Source organism: Akebia trifoliata, chromosome 4 (assembly GCF_017979445.1).
Source record: "Akebia trifoliata isolate Shusen 1 chromosome 4, ASM1797944v1, whole genome shotgun sequence".
NCBI lineage: Eukaryota > Viridiplantae > Streptophyta > Magnoliopsida > Ranunculales > Lardizabalaceae > Akebia > Akebia trifoliata.
In genome coordinates, this window is record NC_141378.1 from 6,345,153 (window position 1) to 6,363,950 (window position 18,798).

General features: G+C 34.5%; 2 protein-coding genes across 5 annotated transcripts; one reads left to right on the forward strand and one right to left on the reverse strand.

Moving 5' to 3' along the window:
* Window positions 1–505: 505 nt before the first annotated feature.
* GATB (GLU-ADT subunit B) lies at window positions 506–9,073 on the forward strand. Of its 3 annotated transcripts, none has more exons than XM_086438879.1 (10): window positions 506–650; window positions 1,413–2,093; window positions 4,511–4,723; window positions 6,437–6,577; window positions 7,082–7,285; window positions 7,392–7,589; window positions 8,191–8,259; window positions 8,421–8,537; window positions 8,619–8,710; window positions 8,892–9,073. In XM_086438879.1, the coding sequence occupies exons 2-9, from the start codon at window positions 1,467–1,469 to the stop codon at window positions 8,697–8,699; spliced, it is 1,650 nt and encodes a 549-aa protein (XP_086295005.1). In that variant the 5' UTR covers window positions 506–650; window positions 1,413–1,466; the 3' UTR covers window positions 8,700–8,710; window positions 8,892–9,073. The 3 variants fall into 3 exon arrangements, with proteins under 3 accessions (XP_086295005.1, XP_086295006.1, XP_086295007.1); XM_086438880.1 differs by lacking the exon at window positions 506–650 and adding an exon at window positions 857–880; XM_086438881.1 differs by lacking the exon at window positions 506–650 and adding an exon at window positions 1,047–1,070.
* A 2,256-nt stretch (window positions 9,074–11,329) lies between these two features.
* ATSEC20 (Sec20 family protein) lies at window positions 11,330–16,321 on the reverse strand. Of its 2 annotated transcripts, none has more exons than XM_086438883.1 (8): window positions 16,050–16,321; window positions 15,405–15,700; window positions 15,166–15,235; window positions 14,147–14,202; window positions 13,181–13,256; window positions 13,018–13,054; window positions 11,820–11,934; window positions 11,330–11,730 (listed from the first exon to the last, which is right to left on the reverse strand). In XM_086438883.1, the coding sequence occupies exons 2-8, from the start codon at window positions 15,692–15,694 to the stop codon at window positions 11,493–11,495; spliced, it is 882 nt and encodes a 293-aa protein (XP_086295009.1). In that variant the 5' UTR covers window positions 15,695–15,700; window positions 16,050–16,321; the 3' UTR covers window positions 11,330–11,492. The 2 variants fall into 2 exon arrangements, with proteins under 2 accessions (XP_086295009.1, XP_086295008.1); XM_086438882.1 differs by having other exon boundaries at window positions 15,405–15,703.
* Window positions 16,322–18,798: the final 2,477 nt, after the last annotated feature.

An 18,798-nucleotide genomic window follows, 5' to 3' on the forward strand; every position in this document is an offset into this window, starting at 1 on the left:
GACTTAAAATTATGATCTCTATTGAAGGTATATAAAACCTATAACTACATCCCACTTCGAAAATTGTAGCACTAATATTGTCCATGACTTAATTATATTTTCATTCATCCGAGTTATCATGGTCTTAGACAAGACTTAAAATTATGATCTCTGATGAAGGTATATAAAACCTATAACTACATCCCACTTCGAAAATTGTAGCACCAATATTGTCCATGACTTAATTATATTTGCATTCATCCCATGCCAATGGTTTGGTAACCTTGGCCTCGGTCTTCTCTTATAAACTAAAAATAATTTTTGGCGTGTCGATAAAATTTGTCTTTTTTATTTTTTATCTATGTTGGTGTCCGGACCTATTGACTAGGGTTGTAAATGGATCAGGTTCGGATCTTGATTGATTTGGTACAAATCCGATAAGTATTGGATCGGACTCATGTAAGACCTCAATTCTCGACTCAATGTTAGGATCCGTGCCCGATCCAATATTAACTGAATCAGATTTGGATTGGATCTGAGCCACATCAAAATCACCCAATCAAAAACAAAAACCCATTTAAACGTGAGATTTAGGCGGTACACACAAGCCATAACAAGAGGATAAAACTTAGTGTGAACTGAGAACCCTTGTTTGCGAATTGCTCATGCAGGTGCGTCAGAATCCATCCTTTTTTTTTTTTTGCCTTCTATGTTTCTCATTGATTTTCAAGTATTTTACATGAAGATCTTTGTTGGGTGTCCTTCAAAATCTCTCATTTTTTTTCTATATAATATAATTTCATTGATTTTTCAAGAGTTGATTTATGTTATTTTTCAAAATCTGGCATTTCTGTGTGGTTCTCATTGATTTCCAATTGTTGGACCTGAAGATGTTTCTTGGGTATCCTGCTCTCTCTCTCTTCCCCCACCCCCCAAAAAATAAATAAATAAATAAATAAAAATCTACCATTTTTGCAGGTTTCTCATTGATTATCAAGTGTTTGGAATGAAAATATTTTCTGCGACAAAATCCTTTTCTTTCTTTGATTCCAATAGAATTTTCAAGTATAGAAATCAATTCTCTTTACTGGGTAATCGTCAAAATCTGTTTTTTTTTTTCTTTTCCTTCTATGTTTCTCATTGATTTTCAAGTGTGGCAGATAAAATTTTTTATGTACTTTGGCAGTTTTCTTTGGTTAGGTTTTGAGTTCAATTTCTTAGCATTAGTTTTCTGAAACAGCTGATTCAGAAAGTTTAATTATATTTTCTTGATCTGTACTAATTTCATAATTTAATCCTTAAATTTTAGTTCATTAATGTTGTAGATTTCAAGAAACTGTGCATTTTTTCTCAAATACGTTTGTAAATTTTTAAGTTCTATATGGTGTCTCTTTTTGATAATTTGTTTTTTTGCTTATCATCTACAAATGCAGACACAGCTCCGTCATCATTCAATGCCCTCATAAAACCATCTAACCAGAGTTACCATGGCATCCATATGCTTCAGAGGAATCCACGCCCGCTCCTTTTTACTCTACCCATCTGCCTTATTTACCCGGAGAAATGGTGTTTTCTTCTGCACAATGCAAAGCCCACAAACCCAAACCAAGACACAAAGTGACAACCCACAAACCACGATGAAATCATCCCCTTGGCCTCAAACCAAGCCACATGAGAAAATCCTACATGAATATGAATCAGTTATAGGTATAGAGACCCATGTCCAGCTCTCAACTCTCACCAAGGCCTTTTGTAGCTGCCCTTACCTCTATGGGTCTCAACCCAACTCCACTATATGCCCCATTTGTATGGGGCTTCCTGGTGCTCTACCCGTTTTAAACTCGAAGGTCATTGAGTGTGGCGTGAAAGTGGGCCTTGCACTCAACTGCCACTTGTCTATGAACTCAAAGTTTGATAGGAAACAATACTTCTATCCTGATCTCCCGAAGGGCTATCAGATATCGCAGTTTGATATCCCAATTGCAATTGGTGGTTTCGTTGATGTGGATCTTCCTGTCGAGTTTGGTGGCGGGCATAGGAGGTTTGGGATAACTAGGGTTCATATGGAAGAAGATGCAGGGAAGTTGCTTCACTCGGGAAATGGGAGTCACTCACAGGAAATACCTTTTCTTTGCCTTATTTATCATTTTTATTATTATTATGGGTAATTGGACTGGAACCCACGACCTCAAAGTTGTTTTGCAATGTCTCAAATCAACTGAGCTATGGGTCTAAGCTCTTTGCCATATTTTATCATCATTATGCCATTTAATTTACTTTAAGAAATGTAGCTTCAAAGAATTTTATTTTATCATTATTATTATTATTATTTGAATCAATTAGCTTGTTTTTAACGAGTTCAGTAACTCGGTGCTAGCGGGATTTGAACCCCAGTTTCTGGTATCATTGTTGGAAATAATCTAGTTATTTTAGCTCGAGTTGTTATTTAGATATAGTTTTTTATTTAGCTTTTATTTATTTTTGATTTGTAAGGGTACTTTTGTCTTTTTACTATTTTAGTAATATAAATTCCTGTCAAGCTTTCACAAAGAGACTTGACAATTATTCTTCTTGGTATCAGAGCCAAGGAATTTCATCCCCCCTCCTTCTTCTTCTTCCTTCCTTTCTTCTCCTCTTTATTCACTAAACTCTAACTTCGAGCAATTTTCTTAAACCTTCTACCCTTTGGGGGTCTTTTATTTCTCTTTTTCTTGTTGCCTTCATCGCATGTTGCGATAGGGATTTAATCACATACTGCGATAACTTTTCTGCGCTGTGATACTACCCTACGTTAGGGTTTGTTAATTCAATTGGATAGTTTTATGTGCTGCCGACAACCCCTATTAGCATATTTTTGTCCCATGACAACTCCTATTAGCAGATTTGTGCTTCACGACAACAGTAGTTGTTGTGTTTGGTGGATTTCTGCCCCACCACAACTCCTAGTAGCAGATTTGTGCCCCACGACAGCAACAACTGCTGTGTTTGGAGCGTTTGGGGCTCCCTTGTGACCTACGATAGTGTGGAGGCTATGTTTGGTGCTACCGGCAGTGTTTGGGGCTCCCTTGTGGCTTGCGACAGTGTTTGTTGCTGTCGACAGCAACTAGGTGTTTTTTTGGGGTTGTGATAACCTTGTGACAGCAGCTAGGTGGGTCTTTGGTCATATACGATAGCAACGTAGGTGATGCCATTGTTTATGCCCCTCGACAATACTACTACAGAAGATCTCCTTTCGATCCAAAGTTTTATTGTTTATAGTGAGCCGTAATGACAACTCACGAAACCAAGGATTCCAACACAACTCTTGGGGCAAAGTCCTCAGTCCAGCGTATAACCAATGCCCTACTAGATGGTCGAAATTTTCAGTTCTAGTCTATGTCTGTGCGACTTTATTTGGGTAATAAAGGTAAATCTGGATGGTTTTTGGGCACCGTTACTAAACCACCTCTCACTGATCCCAAATTTGAACAATAGGAGATCAATAACTACACTATTCTTGGATGACTATTTAATTCAATGGAGCAGTGGATCTATATAATGTTTATGTGTCATGAAACTGTTTCGTCTTTATGGATAGCCCTCACTTAGACATATGCTCACGCTGGTTCTCTCACATATAGGAGATCTATTTCTGGTTTCTGTATTTTTTATGGTGATAACATTATCTCGTAGAAAAATAAGAAACAAAATTTGGTTTCTCACTCTTCTGCTAAAATTGAGTATCGTGCTATGGCTCTTGGCACATGTGAGCTAACTTGACTTCGTTTTTTACTGGCAGAGTTGGGATTTCCTGTCTCTTGTTCTTTTACTTTGTTTTGTGACAACAAGTCTACTCTTATGATTGCTTCTGACTCAGTCGTTCACGAAAGAACTAAGCATATTAAGGTTGATATTCACTTTCTTAGGGAGAAAGTTTGATCTGATAATCTTCAGACAGTCTTCATACCTTCTTCAGATCAGTTTACCGATATACTTAACCGTCTATCAATAATTCTCACCTTGTCAAGTTGGGTTTAGTTGATATATTTGTCCCGATTTAAAGGAGAGTATTGGAAATAATCTAATTATTTTAGCTCTAGTTATTTAGATAAAGTTTTTTATTTAACTTTTTTTTATTTCTGATTTGTAAGAGCACTTTTGTCTTTTTACTATTTTATTAATATAAATTCCCGTCAAACTCTCACAAAAAGACTTGACAATTATTCTTCCCACCCAAAGACTTTACCAATTAAACTGCTAGCACTTGCTTCAAAGAAAATTTTATTATTTTATTTTAATATTTTAGTAAGTTTTCCATTTTCTCAGAGAACGACTTCTAATTTATGAATTAGTCCTGTTGTAAACTAGTATCTTAGTAAAAAAAATTCTTTCTTCTTTTATAATTAAATAATAATAATAATAATTCAGGTCTTGTATTCTCACACTTTTTTTCCCCCAAAGTGTGGGTTGTATTTTTATTTTTTATTTTTTCTTTTTGGTGAGAATTAGTATGTTTTTTACGGGTTTGTTGAAAATCTGTGTGCCTTTTGTGCAGGTTGACTTGAATAGAGCAGGGGTACCTTTGCTTGAGATTGTTTCAGAACCTGATATTAGAAGTGGTCTTGAGGCTGCAGAGTATGCAGCCGAGATACAAAGGTTGGTTCGCTATTTGGGAGTGAGTAATGGAAATATGCAGGAAGGCTCACTTCGTTGTGATGTGAATGTCTCGGTCCGACCGATCGGACAGTTGGAGTTTGGAACAAAGGTAACTTGTTTCTGATCATTTAATTTCTTTGTGCTGCTTGCTAATTAACTAGTTAGATGATGAATATGTTTTTTCTAATTCAAATATTAATACACAGAGAATCGGAGTGATGTGAAATCAGCTTTAATGTTTCCTGCTTCTTGTCATGTCTATTGAATGGGAGAACCTAAAGACAGGATTAAAATGATGTAGATATGTTCTTTGAAGTAGTAGAATTTATTCTTTTTTCTACCAATAAGAAATTTATATAGAAGGGGAACTTGCTACCCTACTTCCTACTTTTTTGTTGTTTTCTGTGCCGAACACTTGAAAGGAAACTTAGACATTTCCCAAATATGACGTGACACTCTAAGCGTATACACGGTTAGGAGAAATACTTGTACTGTCTAGGCCAAAATTCCAAAACATCCCAAGACATTCTTGAATCATGCAATGTTTTGTTTCGTTCTCAGCCAAAACTGGAATATATTGACCATTCCAAGATGTAACCAAACTTTAAAACAGAGATTAGATCAGGATACATTTATTACAATGTAGCATACAAGGTTCAAAAGCAAGGCCTATTTTATGTAGCAAATGATACAAATTTTACCGCAATGGCAGAATAAAAATTTATTTTGCTTTTACGGAATTATTCTTTCTTAAAACACACCAGGAAATGAGACAACTCTCAAGAAAAAACCCAATTGCAAAGGAACGATTATCAGGATCCATACCCATTCTGCATAAAAAAGGTGGAGATTAAAGAATTGGAGATTATTCCTCCTTAGATCAAACCAGGAAATTTTGTAACGGCATTCCTTTCTTTGTAGACATCGAGAACAAATGACAAGAATTGTTCCTTAAGGGTATTTTGACCACACTAATGATCCTCCCAAAGTCAACCTTATCTTCCTTGTTGACCTAGAAGGATATCCTCCTGCAAAACTCATGAAGGACTTAAATAATGCTTTTCCACGCATTGCGCCCAAAGGAGGATTTGACCTCTCTGTTCTTCCAACCATTAGGACTCATTCCCATATTTTGCCAAAATGACCATTCTCCACAATCTATTGCACTCTCCTGCAAATCCATTTCCCTAATAGTGCAATATGCATATGCCTAAGCTTTCTGAACTCTAGCCCACCTTTCTTCCTTGGGGAGCAAATAAAATTCCACCTAATTAGATGGAATTTTCATTTTCCTTCCTTATCATTCTAAAGGACATCTCTAAAAGTTTCTCAAGATAATGCCATCAAGAAATAAAAATTAATTGCGTCACGTTTTTCCATAACCTAATTGAGATACCACCCCAAATGAGGCTGTTAATGGTTAAAAAAAGAGGCAATTAGAGTTTTCCTCTTTTTTTTTCTTTTTTGACCATAAAAATCTGAAAGATGATATATAAATATTATCTAAGTGCATCTAGATATGTAGATCTGCTGCATTTACACATTTTTAATAATAATTTGCTTAAATGTATGATTGAACGAATTTTTATTAAAACATAACTTCAATATAAACTACTTGAGGAGAGCTTGATCTTGATTTCAACCCCTCCACAAGTTGGTTTGGATTTGAGTCATTTTCTATTACCTCCAGAAACTAAAGTAAAACAGGAAGAATGTGTTTAAAAATTCCTTTGAACACTTCTAAACTATTTTGTAAGTTAAAATCTGACAAAATTCAGCTAAGGTCAATAAAAATTGACTAATTATAATACCATGTTGTCAGGTTGAAATAAAGAACATGAACTCATTTTCAGCAATGCACAGGGCGATTGATTTCGAGATCTCCAGGCAGGTTCTTCTTCATACTCAAGGCCAGAGTGATCAAATTATACAAGAAACTCGACTTTGGGAAGAGGGCGCTCAGGTTTCAACTACTTCTTTGTTCATTTAAGTGCATAGATCACCCATTCATCTCTTCCTACTTTCTATTATAGTGACAAAAATCTGTGATTTTTTGAAAAAGTCGCAATTAAATCACAATTTTAATAGGTGTAGATAAAATCACAAAAAGTTGAAAAAATCTTTGATTTTTCAAAAAATTGCTATTATTCGTAATTTAATCAATGATTTTTTTAAAATAAGTGGCATATTATTTTTATTTGAGAGCTTCTATTGCCACACCAAATTTTGCTAAAGCCACTCCAAGATTTGTGCTAGTTCTTTGGTGATTTACACATGAATTGGGGTGGCATTAGCAAAAAGTTGGCGTGACAATAGAATCTCTCTTTTATTTTTAGCATTTTTAAGTATTATTTCACCATTTAATATATGAAAATACATATATTCCCAAAAACCCCAACTTTGTCATTATGCTTTCTATACTCAGTGCCTACCTTTTGCTCTTGTTAACCTTTTGTCTACTATTTAGAAAACAGTTACGATGAGGAAAAAGGAAGGGCTTGCTGATTATCGATATTTTCCAGAACCTGACCTTCCAGAAGTAGTTCTCACTATGGAATATGTTAATAGTCTTCGTGCTTCTTTACCCGAGCTTCCGGAGATGAAACGTAGGAGGTTCGAGAAAATGGGTCTAAGTATGCAAGACGTTCTCTTTCTTGCAAACGACATGAATGTAAGTTCTAATCATCATTTCCCATGAGTTCATTCTCTACAATATGACTTGCAATCCAATTTCCATGATTATGGCAGATTTAAAACTCACTTAATGACTGTCTCAGGTTTGCAATTTTTTTGACGCGGCTGTTGAAAAAGGTGCTGATGTGAAGATGGCTGCCAATTGGATTATGGGTGACATTGCTGCCTATTTGAAGAACGAAAGGCTCTCCATAAATGAGATTAAACTTACACCTCAAGAGTTAGCCGAACTAATCTCTTCCATAAAAGGTGGAACTATTAGTGGAAAGATTGGGAAAGAAGTGAGTCTCTGCATCTTGTACTTGCGTTTCTTGTATATGCATCACTAGAGTTTGCCCGTGCAGCATCCTCTTTGGGGTTAAAAGGGTAAAAGAGGAAGACAGTAAAGTTAGATGGGTATTGTTAAAAAAGGGGGTTAAAGAGGAAAGATAGTAAAATTGGAGGGATATTATTGAAAGGGGGAGGAGAGGAAAGACAATACAGTTGAAGGGGGTGAAGAGGAAAGACAATAAAATGGGGTAATGTGGACCCAGTCCACTGTAGTTGAGTGGGGTCCATCGTTATGTTTTATTATATAAATGTTTAAACTTTATTAGTACCATGGTTTCAAATTGACTCATCACTCTTGGGTACATAGTGCATTGGGCTTTTTTTTTGGGGGGGGGGGGGGGGGGTTTGTTTGCTTCTCTTCTAGGAACAATTGAGGTGTTGTTTGATGTTTTTATGCTTTATATTCAGATCATGTAAGCTTTTTTTTACTAATACAGAAACCAGATGACCACTAAAGTCAATCAATTTGTTACATAAGAATATAAGATATACTTTTAAATTTATGGGTTTAAGTTTTCTTTCTCCTCATATTTTATCTTATTCGTTTTGCAGATACTATTTGAGCTTATATCGAAAGGAGGAACTGTCAAGGCACTAATAGAAGAAAAAGATCTTGTTCAGGTGAGTTACCCCACTTTATTGGAAGGGTTCTTTCATATCCTATTAGTTCAAAACTGTAAAAGAGAGAAACTCCATGGCAGTTTGTCTTTTTTGAAATTCTTTGGTGACCGACCATATTTTCAATCAACAAGTAGGTGAATTCTCTAGTGATTTGAAAACAGATAGTAGATCCTACTGTGATTGAAAAAATGGTAGAGAAAGTACTTGCGGAGAATCCAAAGCAGCTTGAGCAATATCGTGGAGGCAAAACTAAATTACAAGGATTTTTCGCCGGGCAGGTATTAAAATGTTTAATGCAATTTCTAGATGGGTAATCTCAACTCATGTTTAATGAACTTTGCTGCTAAAAATACTTTCAGGTAATGAAGGTATCTAAAGGTAAGGCGAGTCCAGTCCTTCTGAACAAGATCCTCTTGGAGAAATTAAATGCCAAAAGCTGATCATTATGAAGGTTTGTCAGTACTAATAATTCCCATTTCTTCAATCCATGATTATTCTCGAGAGCTTCTATTAACACACCGACATATATGTAAACAGCTGTTTAATCTCATAAGGATTGGTGTGCCAATAGAATCTCTCTTATTCTTTGTTATTCTTTCAATCATGGTAACTATGTTACTCTCTTTTTGAAGATGGAATCTCTACTAAGCCCTTGAGCTCATATCTTTCCTACCAACTTTTAGCGGTACAGGTTCCATATCTGAACCTATAATGCAGAAGGATACACTCATGTTCTAGCAATCTTTTTTTGCTGCACATGATTATTGTAATGCCATCTATTTATTTATTTATTAATATTTAATTTAGGGAGCTACTATTAGCACCACAACTTTTACTTATTAAACCCCAATTTCTTAAATTATTTACTACACCCCAATTAAAGATTAAAACACACTCTTCAAACATTATAAGGATAAGGTTTTGGCTCAAATTATGATCTCAACATTACCAAGCATTTAACACTAAGTCAAACAATTTCAGTAGGCTCATATAAAATCCTAAAACCAAAAAATAGAAATCTTGCGAAAAAAATAAAAAATGGAGAGAGCTTCTATTGGCACCCCAACTTTGACTTATTCTCATCAATTCCCTTATTTCCTGTATTTTTAATTTGGGTGTAATAAGTAAAAGTTGGGGTGCCAATAGCAGTTCTCTTAATTTACCCGGTCAAAAGAGTTATATTGTTCCTCTTCTGGATGGTGCTAATGAGATGGATCAGACTTTTCATATCTTTGGGCATCAAACTCATGAAGGCAGATAATATCAAAGGGGGAAATGCAACATAAAATGTATTAGGCGCCAATGATTCTTGAAAATTTACAATTCTATAAGTCATGAGAAATCTACAACTTTTTTTTTTCTTTTTTTTTTAAATAATAAACGTCGAAAAGATCAAGAACAAATTTTTAGGATGTCATCACACCTCCTTTACTCATCAACTTTTCTATTTAAAAGAACCCCCATTCAAGTTTTCATAAATGGAAAGAATGGCACCAATAATCATCCTGAAACAGGATCGAACTCTCCATGAAATTGATATTGGCATTATTTCTAGCTTCATCGCCTATTGGTTGTCTTCTGGAGCCATACCACTCCAAGTGATAACGAACTTAGGTTCCAAGTGTGAAATGCCAAGAACAACCATCAAGATTTGCACCAACAAGTGCAAACACATATTGAACTCGAAATAAAAAGAAATGATCAACTTATTGACGAGTGATGAACAGATATCTCAATAACCTAATGCTTGATGCTACAACCCTATGTGGGTTTTACATAGAAAAGTTTTTTTCTTTAATAACAAATATAATACATTGATTACAACAGATATTACAATTGGTTCAATCTTTTTCTATTTATAATTTATTTTCTTTTGATTATTACCAAACATGTAACCTCTTATAAATTTCCTTTTTGTTTATTTTCCAACATATCTACAACATATATAATTAATATGGTACACTAATTCTAAAAGATTTTACAACTTGTTAAATATTTTTTATTAATAATATATCTCTTTTGTTAGTATTTTACGAAAAACCAAACATGTAACTTTCAATTAGTTTCCTTTTTTGCTTTTTTTTAATGCGTCGTGCAGCACATTTACTGGCATAATTAATTCCAAAAGATTTTCCAATTTGTAAAAAATATTAAAATTTGGAATATTTGGTGAAAAACGTTTCTCGACTTCTAAATTGTGTTTGAATAACCATGATACCCCTTTAAGATACAAAAAAGAAAATTTAACCATAGAAATTCCAGGGAGTTTTTAAGTCTTTAATATGAAATCCAAGTTTCTAAGTCTTTATTAATAATATACATTTTTGTTTGTATCATATAATGAACCAAACATGTAACTTCGATAAGTTTCCGTTTTTTTAAATAAATAAAAAAAAAGCATGCATTGTGCAACGCACATATTCTATTGGCATAATTAATTCCAAAAGATTTTACAATTTGTAAAATATTTTTTATATATTAACAATTCATTTTCCTTTTTTTAATTTTTTTGTCTGTTTTTAAATAATGTACTTTTATATATAAAAAAACATTAACAATATGGTACAATAATTTCAAAAGATTTTACAACTTGTCAAATATTTTTCTAGTAATGATTTGTATTCTTTTATTTGTATCATATGTTGAACCAAACAATTATTTTTCTTTTTCTTTTTATTGGTTTTTTATCATAATCAATTATAAATAGAGTTAATATTGCCACATTGACTCTTACTAATGCCACACCAATTCCTATATAAATCACGCAAAGAACAACACATAATTGGTGTGGCGTTAGTAAAAAAACTCACAATTTTTGTTACCCATAACATTTAAGTCATACAAATTTCCAAAATCTAGGAACCAAAAGGGGGCATGAGCAGCTTCAACTTTTCACCCACTTTCGATTTCTGCCAGTTGGGGTCAAAAGCACTTTTCTACTTAATGACCAGTTTACCACTAAGCAGCCAATAATATAACTAATCCTTTGTTTCTAGGTATCATTAGTTAGTATTTGTTAACTATATACATTCATGATCAAGATTTGGTTAGGGAAATATGCTTCCAAAACTCAAATAAGCTTCTTCATAATTACTTCTCTTTGAATTAGTTCTATAAAAATTGCAATTGTGAACTTGTATTGTTTGGTAAAAGAATTTTAGAGTTTTGGCCATGGCACCCCGTACATAAATGAAATGTATTAAACAAAAATATGGATTGAAATAAATAAAATTTTAGAGCTCATCATGCATTTGTCCTAATGGGATCTCCACCTTGGGAACTACTTTTTCATAAACCTCTACCGGATTAAACCCGCCTTCTGCAGCACCAGGTCTCATCTCTCCCTGGCCAATCATCCCAGCCTTGATAGCAGCGGTAACCTTTCTCTGCAACTTGAGTAACCCTATTCGTTTGGAGACAACGTAAAGAACAGCACAAGAGAAGAAGAAGAACCCAACCAATAGTATTAACCTGCCCAAGTGTAATACCCCATGAGCTATTAAAAGTGAGATCATAGGTCACATGGTAAAGATGTACACAATTGCTTCTATTTTCTTTACCTGTCAAGGATGTCCTGTCGTCGCATTGTGGATAGTAGGTTCCGGGTTCGCATCAGCAATGAGCGGTGCCCCTTGTATTCACTTTCTGCCTTCCTTAATACCCCTGTTGATTCATCTGTACCATCCAACACATTAACTTTCAGTTTAGTCTCCAGTTTTAGAAAAAAAAATGAGAAAAATAAGTCTACTGAAGAAATGGAGAGACAGAAAATTTACACCAGCAACTCTAATAAGCTATTTTCAACCAACTCCTTTAATTCCTTGGTTACCAATGTAGAATACAATGCTCCAAATATATATATATATATATTTCACTCTGGGGAACTTATATGATGGATCATTCTACAAGCAATCTATAAATTGCATGGCACAATCCTTTGAAACAAAAGAAAGAACATATTTTAATAAAGCTCCTAAAACCATGTAAACAACTCGACAGAAGGGAAGCAAACTAACATACAATTGAGTGTCGGATGTGCTGGAAGATACAGTGGGAGAAACTGCTAAATGGTGGCATAATGGCACGCATTAGGTGCATTAGCATACAGCCACAGAGACAACATCGACGGGGGAATCTTCTTAATTGTTCTCTTCCAATCATGATGGATCATAAGGCCAAGGAATACAATTAGATATGTTGAGGGTCAATTGTGTGAAGTCACACAGATTAATTTAATAGTCAAAATTAGATATTGGTTTTGTTTGTGATTTGTTGTGGTCTTCAGAAATGGAGAAAGAGGGACCTTTGAAGGGAAGGTAAACACTAACCTGATATCATTCCTAGCATGAAAGCTTTTGTCTTCTTTCAGGACTGCTTTAGGTTGGGATCTATCAGTGAGGAAGACACGTAGCTGTTTTTTTTTTTTTTTACAATTTATATCATGATCTCCTCGATCTCCTGTGCTTTACTATTTGATCAATAAATTCTATACCAAAGAAAACTTAGTATCTTAAATAGAAGCTTTGTCAAGACAGTTATCTACATATAAAGTTAATTTCATTTGTAAAGTCTTCCTCTATAGAGATTCCATGAGTTTGCAAAAGGAACACATACCAATGGAAGGCAAGTAAAGGGGTCAAGAACTTGCAGAAAAAAATGTGACAGTGGCGACAACATAGGCATATAAACAGAATATTAATATCTAATTACTTCATTAAAGACAATACATAGGAAGCTGTTGCAATACAAAGAACTTACCAAAAGTTGTCAACGTGCTTGCACTTCTTTCTACCTCCTGAAAACATTTGCAAGTCAGACAGAAAACAATCTCCCAAACTAGAAAATATATGCATATCCCGAAGAAAAACAAAGAACATAAAATGGCCAAGGGTGCTTGGATCGAAAATGAACAAATCATAACCTGAACCATCAGCTGACGAGTGCGACGAAGGCTCTCTGTGATGCTTTCTGCAGCAGAAGTCATTCCAGCCTTTGTTCTAAAAGAAAATCACAAAAAAATCTATTAATAAATGAACAAAAGAATCCATTAATAAGGAAAAAAGGATTCATTAAAAAATTACGTTGCTGATCAAAAAAATAATGAAAAAAAGATCACCATGTTAACAATCACCACAAAACAACAGCATACCAAAAAAGAAAAATAAATAATGAGGCACTAGCACTAGCACTAGCTTTAATACAAACATTATGAAGCACAATCAAGCAAGGAGTCACGAGCAAAGATAGGAGTGTGATGGACATACACTGAAAGAATCAAAAGAACACAAAAGGGTAATCGGTCAAAAGGGTTCAAGGAAAAGTGGATTGTAGTGGGATACCTTCTTTCAAATTTAGGTTAGGCTCACTATTGTTGGTAATGACTATGTATCTAGGTAAAAATTAAAATAGACCTCGAGCTCTGGGGTTAGACAAGGATGTAACCTTAGCCTAACCCCAGGAAACCCAAAAGCCATAACTCTAATAAACTGTGGAAGGGCTATACAATAAGCCTACTTTTAATAGAAAGCATAAGTACAATAACACAATCAATAAAGTTTTTCACAAGAATGAAGATATCAGAATTGAGAAAAACTTTGTGCCAAAGGATCCTCCATTATGAGCACAAGTTAAAGCACAAGTTCAAAATCTATAAAAAAATAAAAAATAAAAAAACATCGTTTAATGCAAAGGTCAATCGGTATTTCAACATTTTTTTATAGGTACAGGGTTAGTGGTTAGCAAATGAAGTTGGGTTCAAGGGGGTTTGAACCTAGGACGTGAGAACAACACTCCACGCGTCTTATCACTTAGCTAAGTTGGCAGTTCATATTTATTTCAGCATTACAAAAAGGGAATCTTACTGAAAGAAAAAGAACATATTACTTACTGTAAATTGCGTCTGCGAATTGTAGACTCCCCTCCTCCTCCTAACAGAAGTTCTCTCTATCATCAACAAAATCACATTGCAATAACAAAATTAAAATGGAGAAAAATGTGGAGCAGGAAAAGAAAGGTTAAACAGGAATATAATCCATGGAATGAAAAAATCCATATGAGGCCCAAAAACTGGCTTAAAGGTACTTACTCTTGGAGAAGTGGTAAGCCGTGCCCTAATATCAGGGTCTAAATCTCCAGCCAATTCAGTGGTACTTCGGGTTAATCATCTTGGTATTAAATGTTATTAATGCAAAATGATGGGGTAACAAGGCAAGTGCATGTCACTATAAAATTCATATAAATGTGACAGCAACTTGGCTGAATTGTATTAGTCTGATCTAACTGAGTTATATAAATTAGTAAGATATGGGGTGGACTAAATGAATCCTACTCCTCCACCCACTCTTTCTAGAGCCAAGTCTTTTCTTCATTAAAAGTGAGTTCATATCTGCTTTCACCACTTTCATCCATGTTCCTTTGGAGTCTTCTTCTCACTCTTTTAGGACCTTCAACTTGAATACTTACTTAAATCTCAATTTATTCCAAAACTCACCTTTTTGACATCTCAAAAGTACTAAGCAAAGTTCAAGTTTTTAATTTTTTATGATGAGGGTGTCCAGACCTGTAGGCCTGACTAGGAGGGGCGAGGCAACTGGCCTCTTAGAACACCCTATCTCGCCCAAATCCCCCGGGTACATGGAATACCCCACTAACCACACATACTAGCCGGGATAAATCCCTACGGGAGGCCAACAAGAGGGACTTGAACTCAAGTTTCTAACTAGCAAATAATTTCCTGAGTTGAGATTGAATTTTAAACACATGAAGAAAGGTTGTTCAACCAAAGCACGAATAAGATTTCTTTACACGAAACATCATCATAATATATACCTAATCACAAATAAAGCACCAAAAGGAAACACAAATTATAGCACCAAAATGCAATCATCAGAAGGAAAATTCAATTACCTCTGCCTGAGCGGCTTTCCTCATATTAACCTTAGCTTGAAGATTAGCCTTTCTCAGCCCCAAATGCAAACTAAAACAAGAAAAAGGGCATTATCAGAAACATAAAAAAAAAATTCCAAAAAAAATTATTAAGCTTAAAATTTGTACATAAAATACAATCAATGCACGCAAGCCACTCAAAAATCTAAAATTTTGAAGTTGACCCAAAATCAAGAACATAAGAAGGAAGACGTTAGAACCTTTGATATTGATCCTTCCAACATTTTAATGTCGACTGAGCAGATTGGATTTCTTCTTCAGTGGGCAACTGTGGAGCTAGAAGATCAAGCCTAAATTGCAATGATCTAAGTAAAGCCAACCCATCTTGGGAAAGACCATTTAATCTCTGAAGAGAATTTCCTCCCTCTACTACCCCACCTTCTCTAGATTTACCATATTCTTCAATTGCTTTAACATGATTTACGGTTTGTGAAAATGTCTCATCCCACTCTTTTTTCACCTTCTCAACAGCCTGTGATACCTCATCCATTAAAACCTACTGCGTCGATCAACAAACAACAAGACAAAATTATTAGGAAACCCTAGAAGAAGAAAAAAAACACAAATTTGGAAATGTTGAGAAGTCTGGTAGGCAATCCCATCCATAAATCTTAAAAAGGGGCGGAAAACAACAAATTAACTAGCAAATATCTCGAGAATTTTTAAAATCACCTTAATTTATAGTGTAAAATTAATCAAATAAACCCTAATAACTTAAATTCTTAAATTAAGAATTGTAAAACTTGTCATGAATCTTGAGGACACTACGAAATTCTTAAATTAACCATCTAAAACAGAGAAGTGTAATCAAATGGTGTAAAATTAATCAAATCAACCCTAATTACTTGTGATTTTCGGAGAATCCTTCTTCGATCTGCGGTGGCCAGGCTCGAATGAGGGAGAATCTGTTGAGGAACTGCGGTCTGATCGATCGATTAATTACCACGTTGGAAGCTGACCGCCGATCACAGTCGATCGATTTTCTGCCGAATCACTCGGCCATCACAAGCCAGACGAATCAACCTCTCTCTCTCTCCCCCTTTTGCTTCCTCTTACAGTTTTTTTGAAAATAGAAAAGAGACTGTACCTCTCTCTCTCTCTCTACTTTGCGCAAAAAACAGGGGAACGCCCCCCTTTTTTGTCTAAATTATTAGCTACCTACTATTGCCACACCAACTTTTGCTAAGTAAATCATCAAAGAATTGCACACAGTTGGTGTGGCGTTAGCAAAAGATGGTGATGCAATAGCAGTTCTCAATAATTATTATTATTTTGCCTTTTTTTTTTGGAAACTTATTTTTATGTTTTAGTTTTATTTTTATTTTTTTTCAATATTTTTTTTTTAATATTTTCTGTTTTTTTTTCTTCATTTTTTAAAGTGAAAATTCAAAAAATGTAGGAAAAATGTGAAAATTCATTTGAATGCACTATTCATTTAATTCTGAAGGTGGCAAATTATTATTTTTGAAATTAAAATATTTCACTTCAGAAAAAACACCCTAAATTATGCAATTTTCCCGCATTAGTTCTATTAAAAGATTATAAAAAAATTATTTTATAAAAAGTAAATTTCTTTCTGTTCTAAGTGAAATATTTTAATTTTGAAAATGGAAATTTCACAAATTTCAATAGATATTTTGGTAAATCAACTTTTTATAAATTATTTTGTATGTGTTTGACTTTTATGTTTAATAATGATTTTTGTAATTTGTAAAATGATAATATTTTGAATATTTATCTCTTTTGTCTTTAACTAGTTATTTATTATGAGTCATGATAATATGACTCTCCAGGTGGCATACTCAATCGACTCACTGACATGACAAGTTCAAGAACCGTAGTTTTGTACGCGGTGACATACTCAATCGACTCTCTAATGTGACAAGTTCCAGAACCGTAGTTTTGTACGCCTCAGGATTCACAATTGCACTTCCCCATAATAATAATAATAATGAAAGTGTGTATCCTGAGGCATATAGATCTATGATTCCCAAACTTGACATGTCAAAGAATCGATTGGCACATTAAATTCAAAATATTTTATAACTTCTCAGACCTTTTTAATTAATATTTCTTTTTTTTTCTTTTGAATTTAAATGAGATTTGTATCATTTCTTTACGCGATGTGATCATTTATTTAATGCTCTATCTTAGGCTATTATGTGTTCATATCTACTTTTCCTATCTAATTTACGTCTTTCTTTTGCTCTTGTAGGGGGTGTTTGGATCGTAATCTGTGATGTGTTTCTTATGATTTTAGAATCTTGTTTTTGTGTTTTTACGAGGTGTATAATATTTCATCAATCAACTATAGAAACAGGATAGGCAATAGAAATTATTGTTTGGATTGGGTCAATCTAGAACCAACGACTAATCCAATAAGATTGGATCAAACCATTATTGGATGGGGTTTGGATCAGATCGATTTTCATTTGATATACACAATCTAAATAAACTTTTATACTTAAATAAAATATATATTATAATTTGTATACTTTCCCACATTTTATCAGATCAGATCCTGTCATATGGTAAATGTTCGATCCAAAACCGATATGAAAGGTTATCAAATCAGATCCCTATTAGAAACCAAATCCGCAATCCGGATCTAAATTTATATCAGAATAGATCGGATTTCTAGTGTGATCCGATCCATTGACAGCCCTAGTGGATACATCTGAAGATGTGGGTTGACATAAATTTGCTAATTGGGTCATGGTTTTAAAACTCGGTTTCGCGTCTCATCTCGTCCAGACCCTATACCAAGTCGTCTCGGACGAGTTTTTCGATACGTTTGAGACATCTCATTCTAAAAATCAAAAAATTGAACGTGAGTCCTAAATCTCAGTCAAAAAAGTGATTTTGTGAGTTGATCTCATTCAAGTCCGATACCAAGTTAACTCAGGCGATACCTCTCAGTCTCGGACGAGTTTTTTTTTTTTGATAAATATAACTTTTATAAATGGAGAAAAGGAGTAAAGGAGGCTGAGATAGCCCCCCAACAACAAACCACCAACAACAACAAAAAAGAAACAAGTAATGGAAAAGAAAACAAGTCTGACGGAAAGCTAAGAATCACAAATGCTTCCCCAGTTAAATACAAAATCTTGAAAGCTTACTCCCTCAAAGTCCTTACTCATCTTCGACCAAAGGAACATCATCCCCAAAATCTCTAAGATCACTTGTTGAGATGAGCTTTCCTTACTGTGGAATATCCTGTTATTGCGTTCTCTCCAGAGACCCCAAGCAATGGCAGACGGAAGAATAGCCCAGAGATGCCTCTTTCTAGCAGAGAAGATATTGAAACTCCAACCCCTTAAGAGGTCAAAAAACGATAAAGGGACAACCCACTCTACCTGGAATCGTGATAAGAAGAATATCCAAATAACACGGGAGAAATAACAATGAATAAGAATGTGATTGACAGACTCCCCATCCCTCGAGCAAAGATAACAAAAATTTGGGATAATCCACCCCCGACGAATCAAGTTATCCAAAGTAAGGATTCTACCCAAAGAAGCTTGCCATGAATTGGGTAGCTCAATTATTTTCCATGGGTAGATTCCACAAAAAAAGAAAAAAAAAATTGATCAT

Coding starts and splice junctions, on each gene's coding strand:
- GATB (XM_086438879.1), top strand. CDS start 1,467: ATGGCATCCATATGCTTCAGAGGAATCCACGCCCGCTCCTTTTTACTC. Junction 6,578..7,081: donor TTTGGGAAGAGGGCGCTCAG/GTTTCAACTACT, acceptor TCTACTATTTAG/AAAACAGTTACGATGAGGAA. Junction 7,286..7,391: donor TTCTTGCAAACGACATGAAT/GTAAGTTCTAAT, acceptor TGACTGTCTCAG/GTTTGCAATTTTTTTGACGC.
- ATSEC20 (XM_086438883.1), bottom strand. CDS start 15,694: ATGGATGAGGTATCACAGGCTGTTGAGAAGGTGAAAAAAGAGTGGGAT. Junction 14,203..15,165: donor GGAAAGCCGCTCAGGCAGAG/GTAATTGAATTT, acceptor TGTTGATGATAG/AGAGAACTTCTGTTAGGAGG. Junction 11,935..13,017: donor AAGCACGTTGACAACTTTTG/GTAAGTTCTTTG, acceptor TGGATGGTACAG/ATGAATCAACAGGGGTATTA.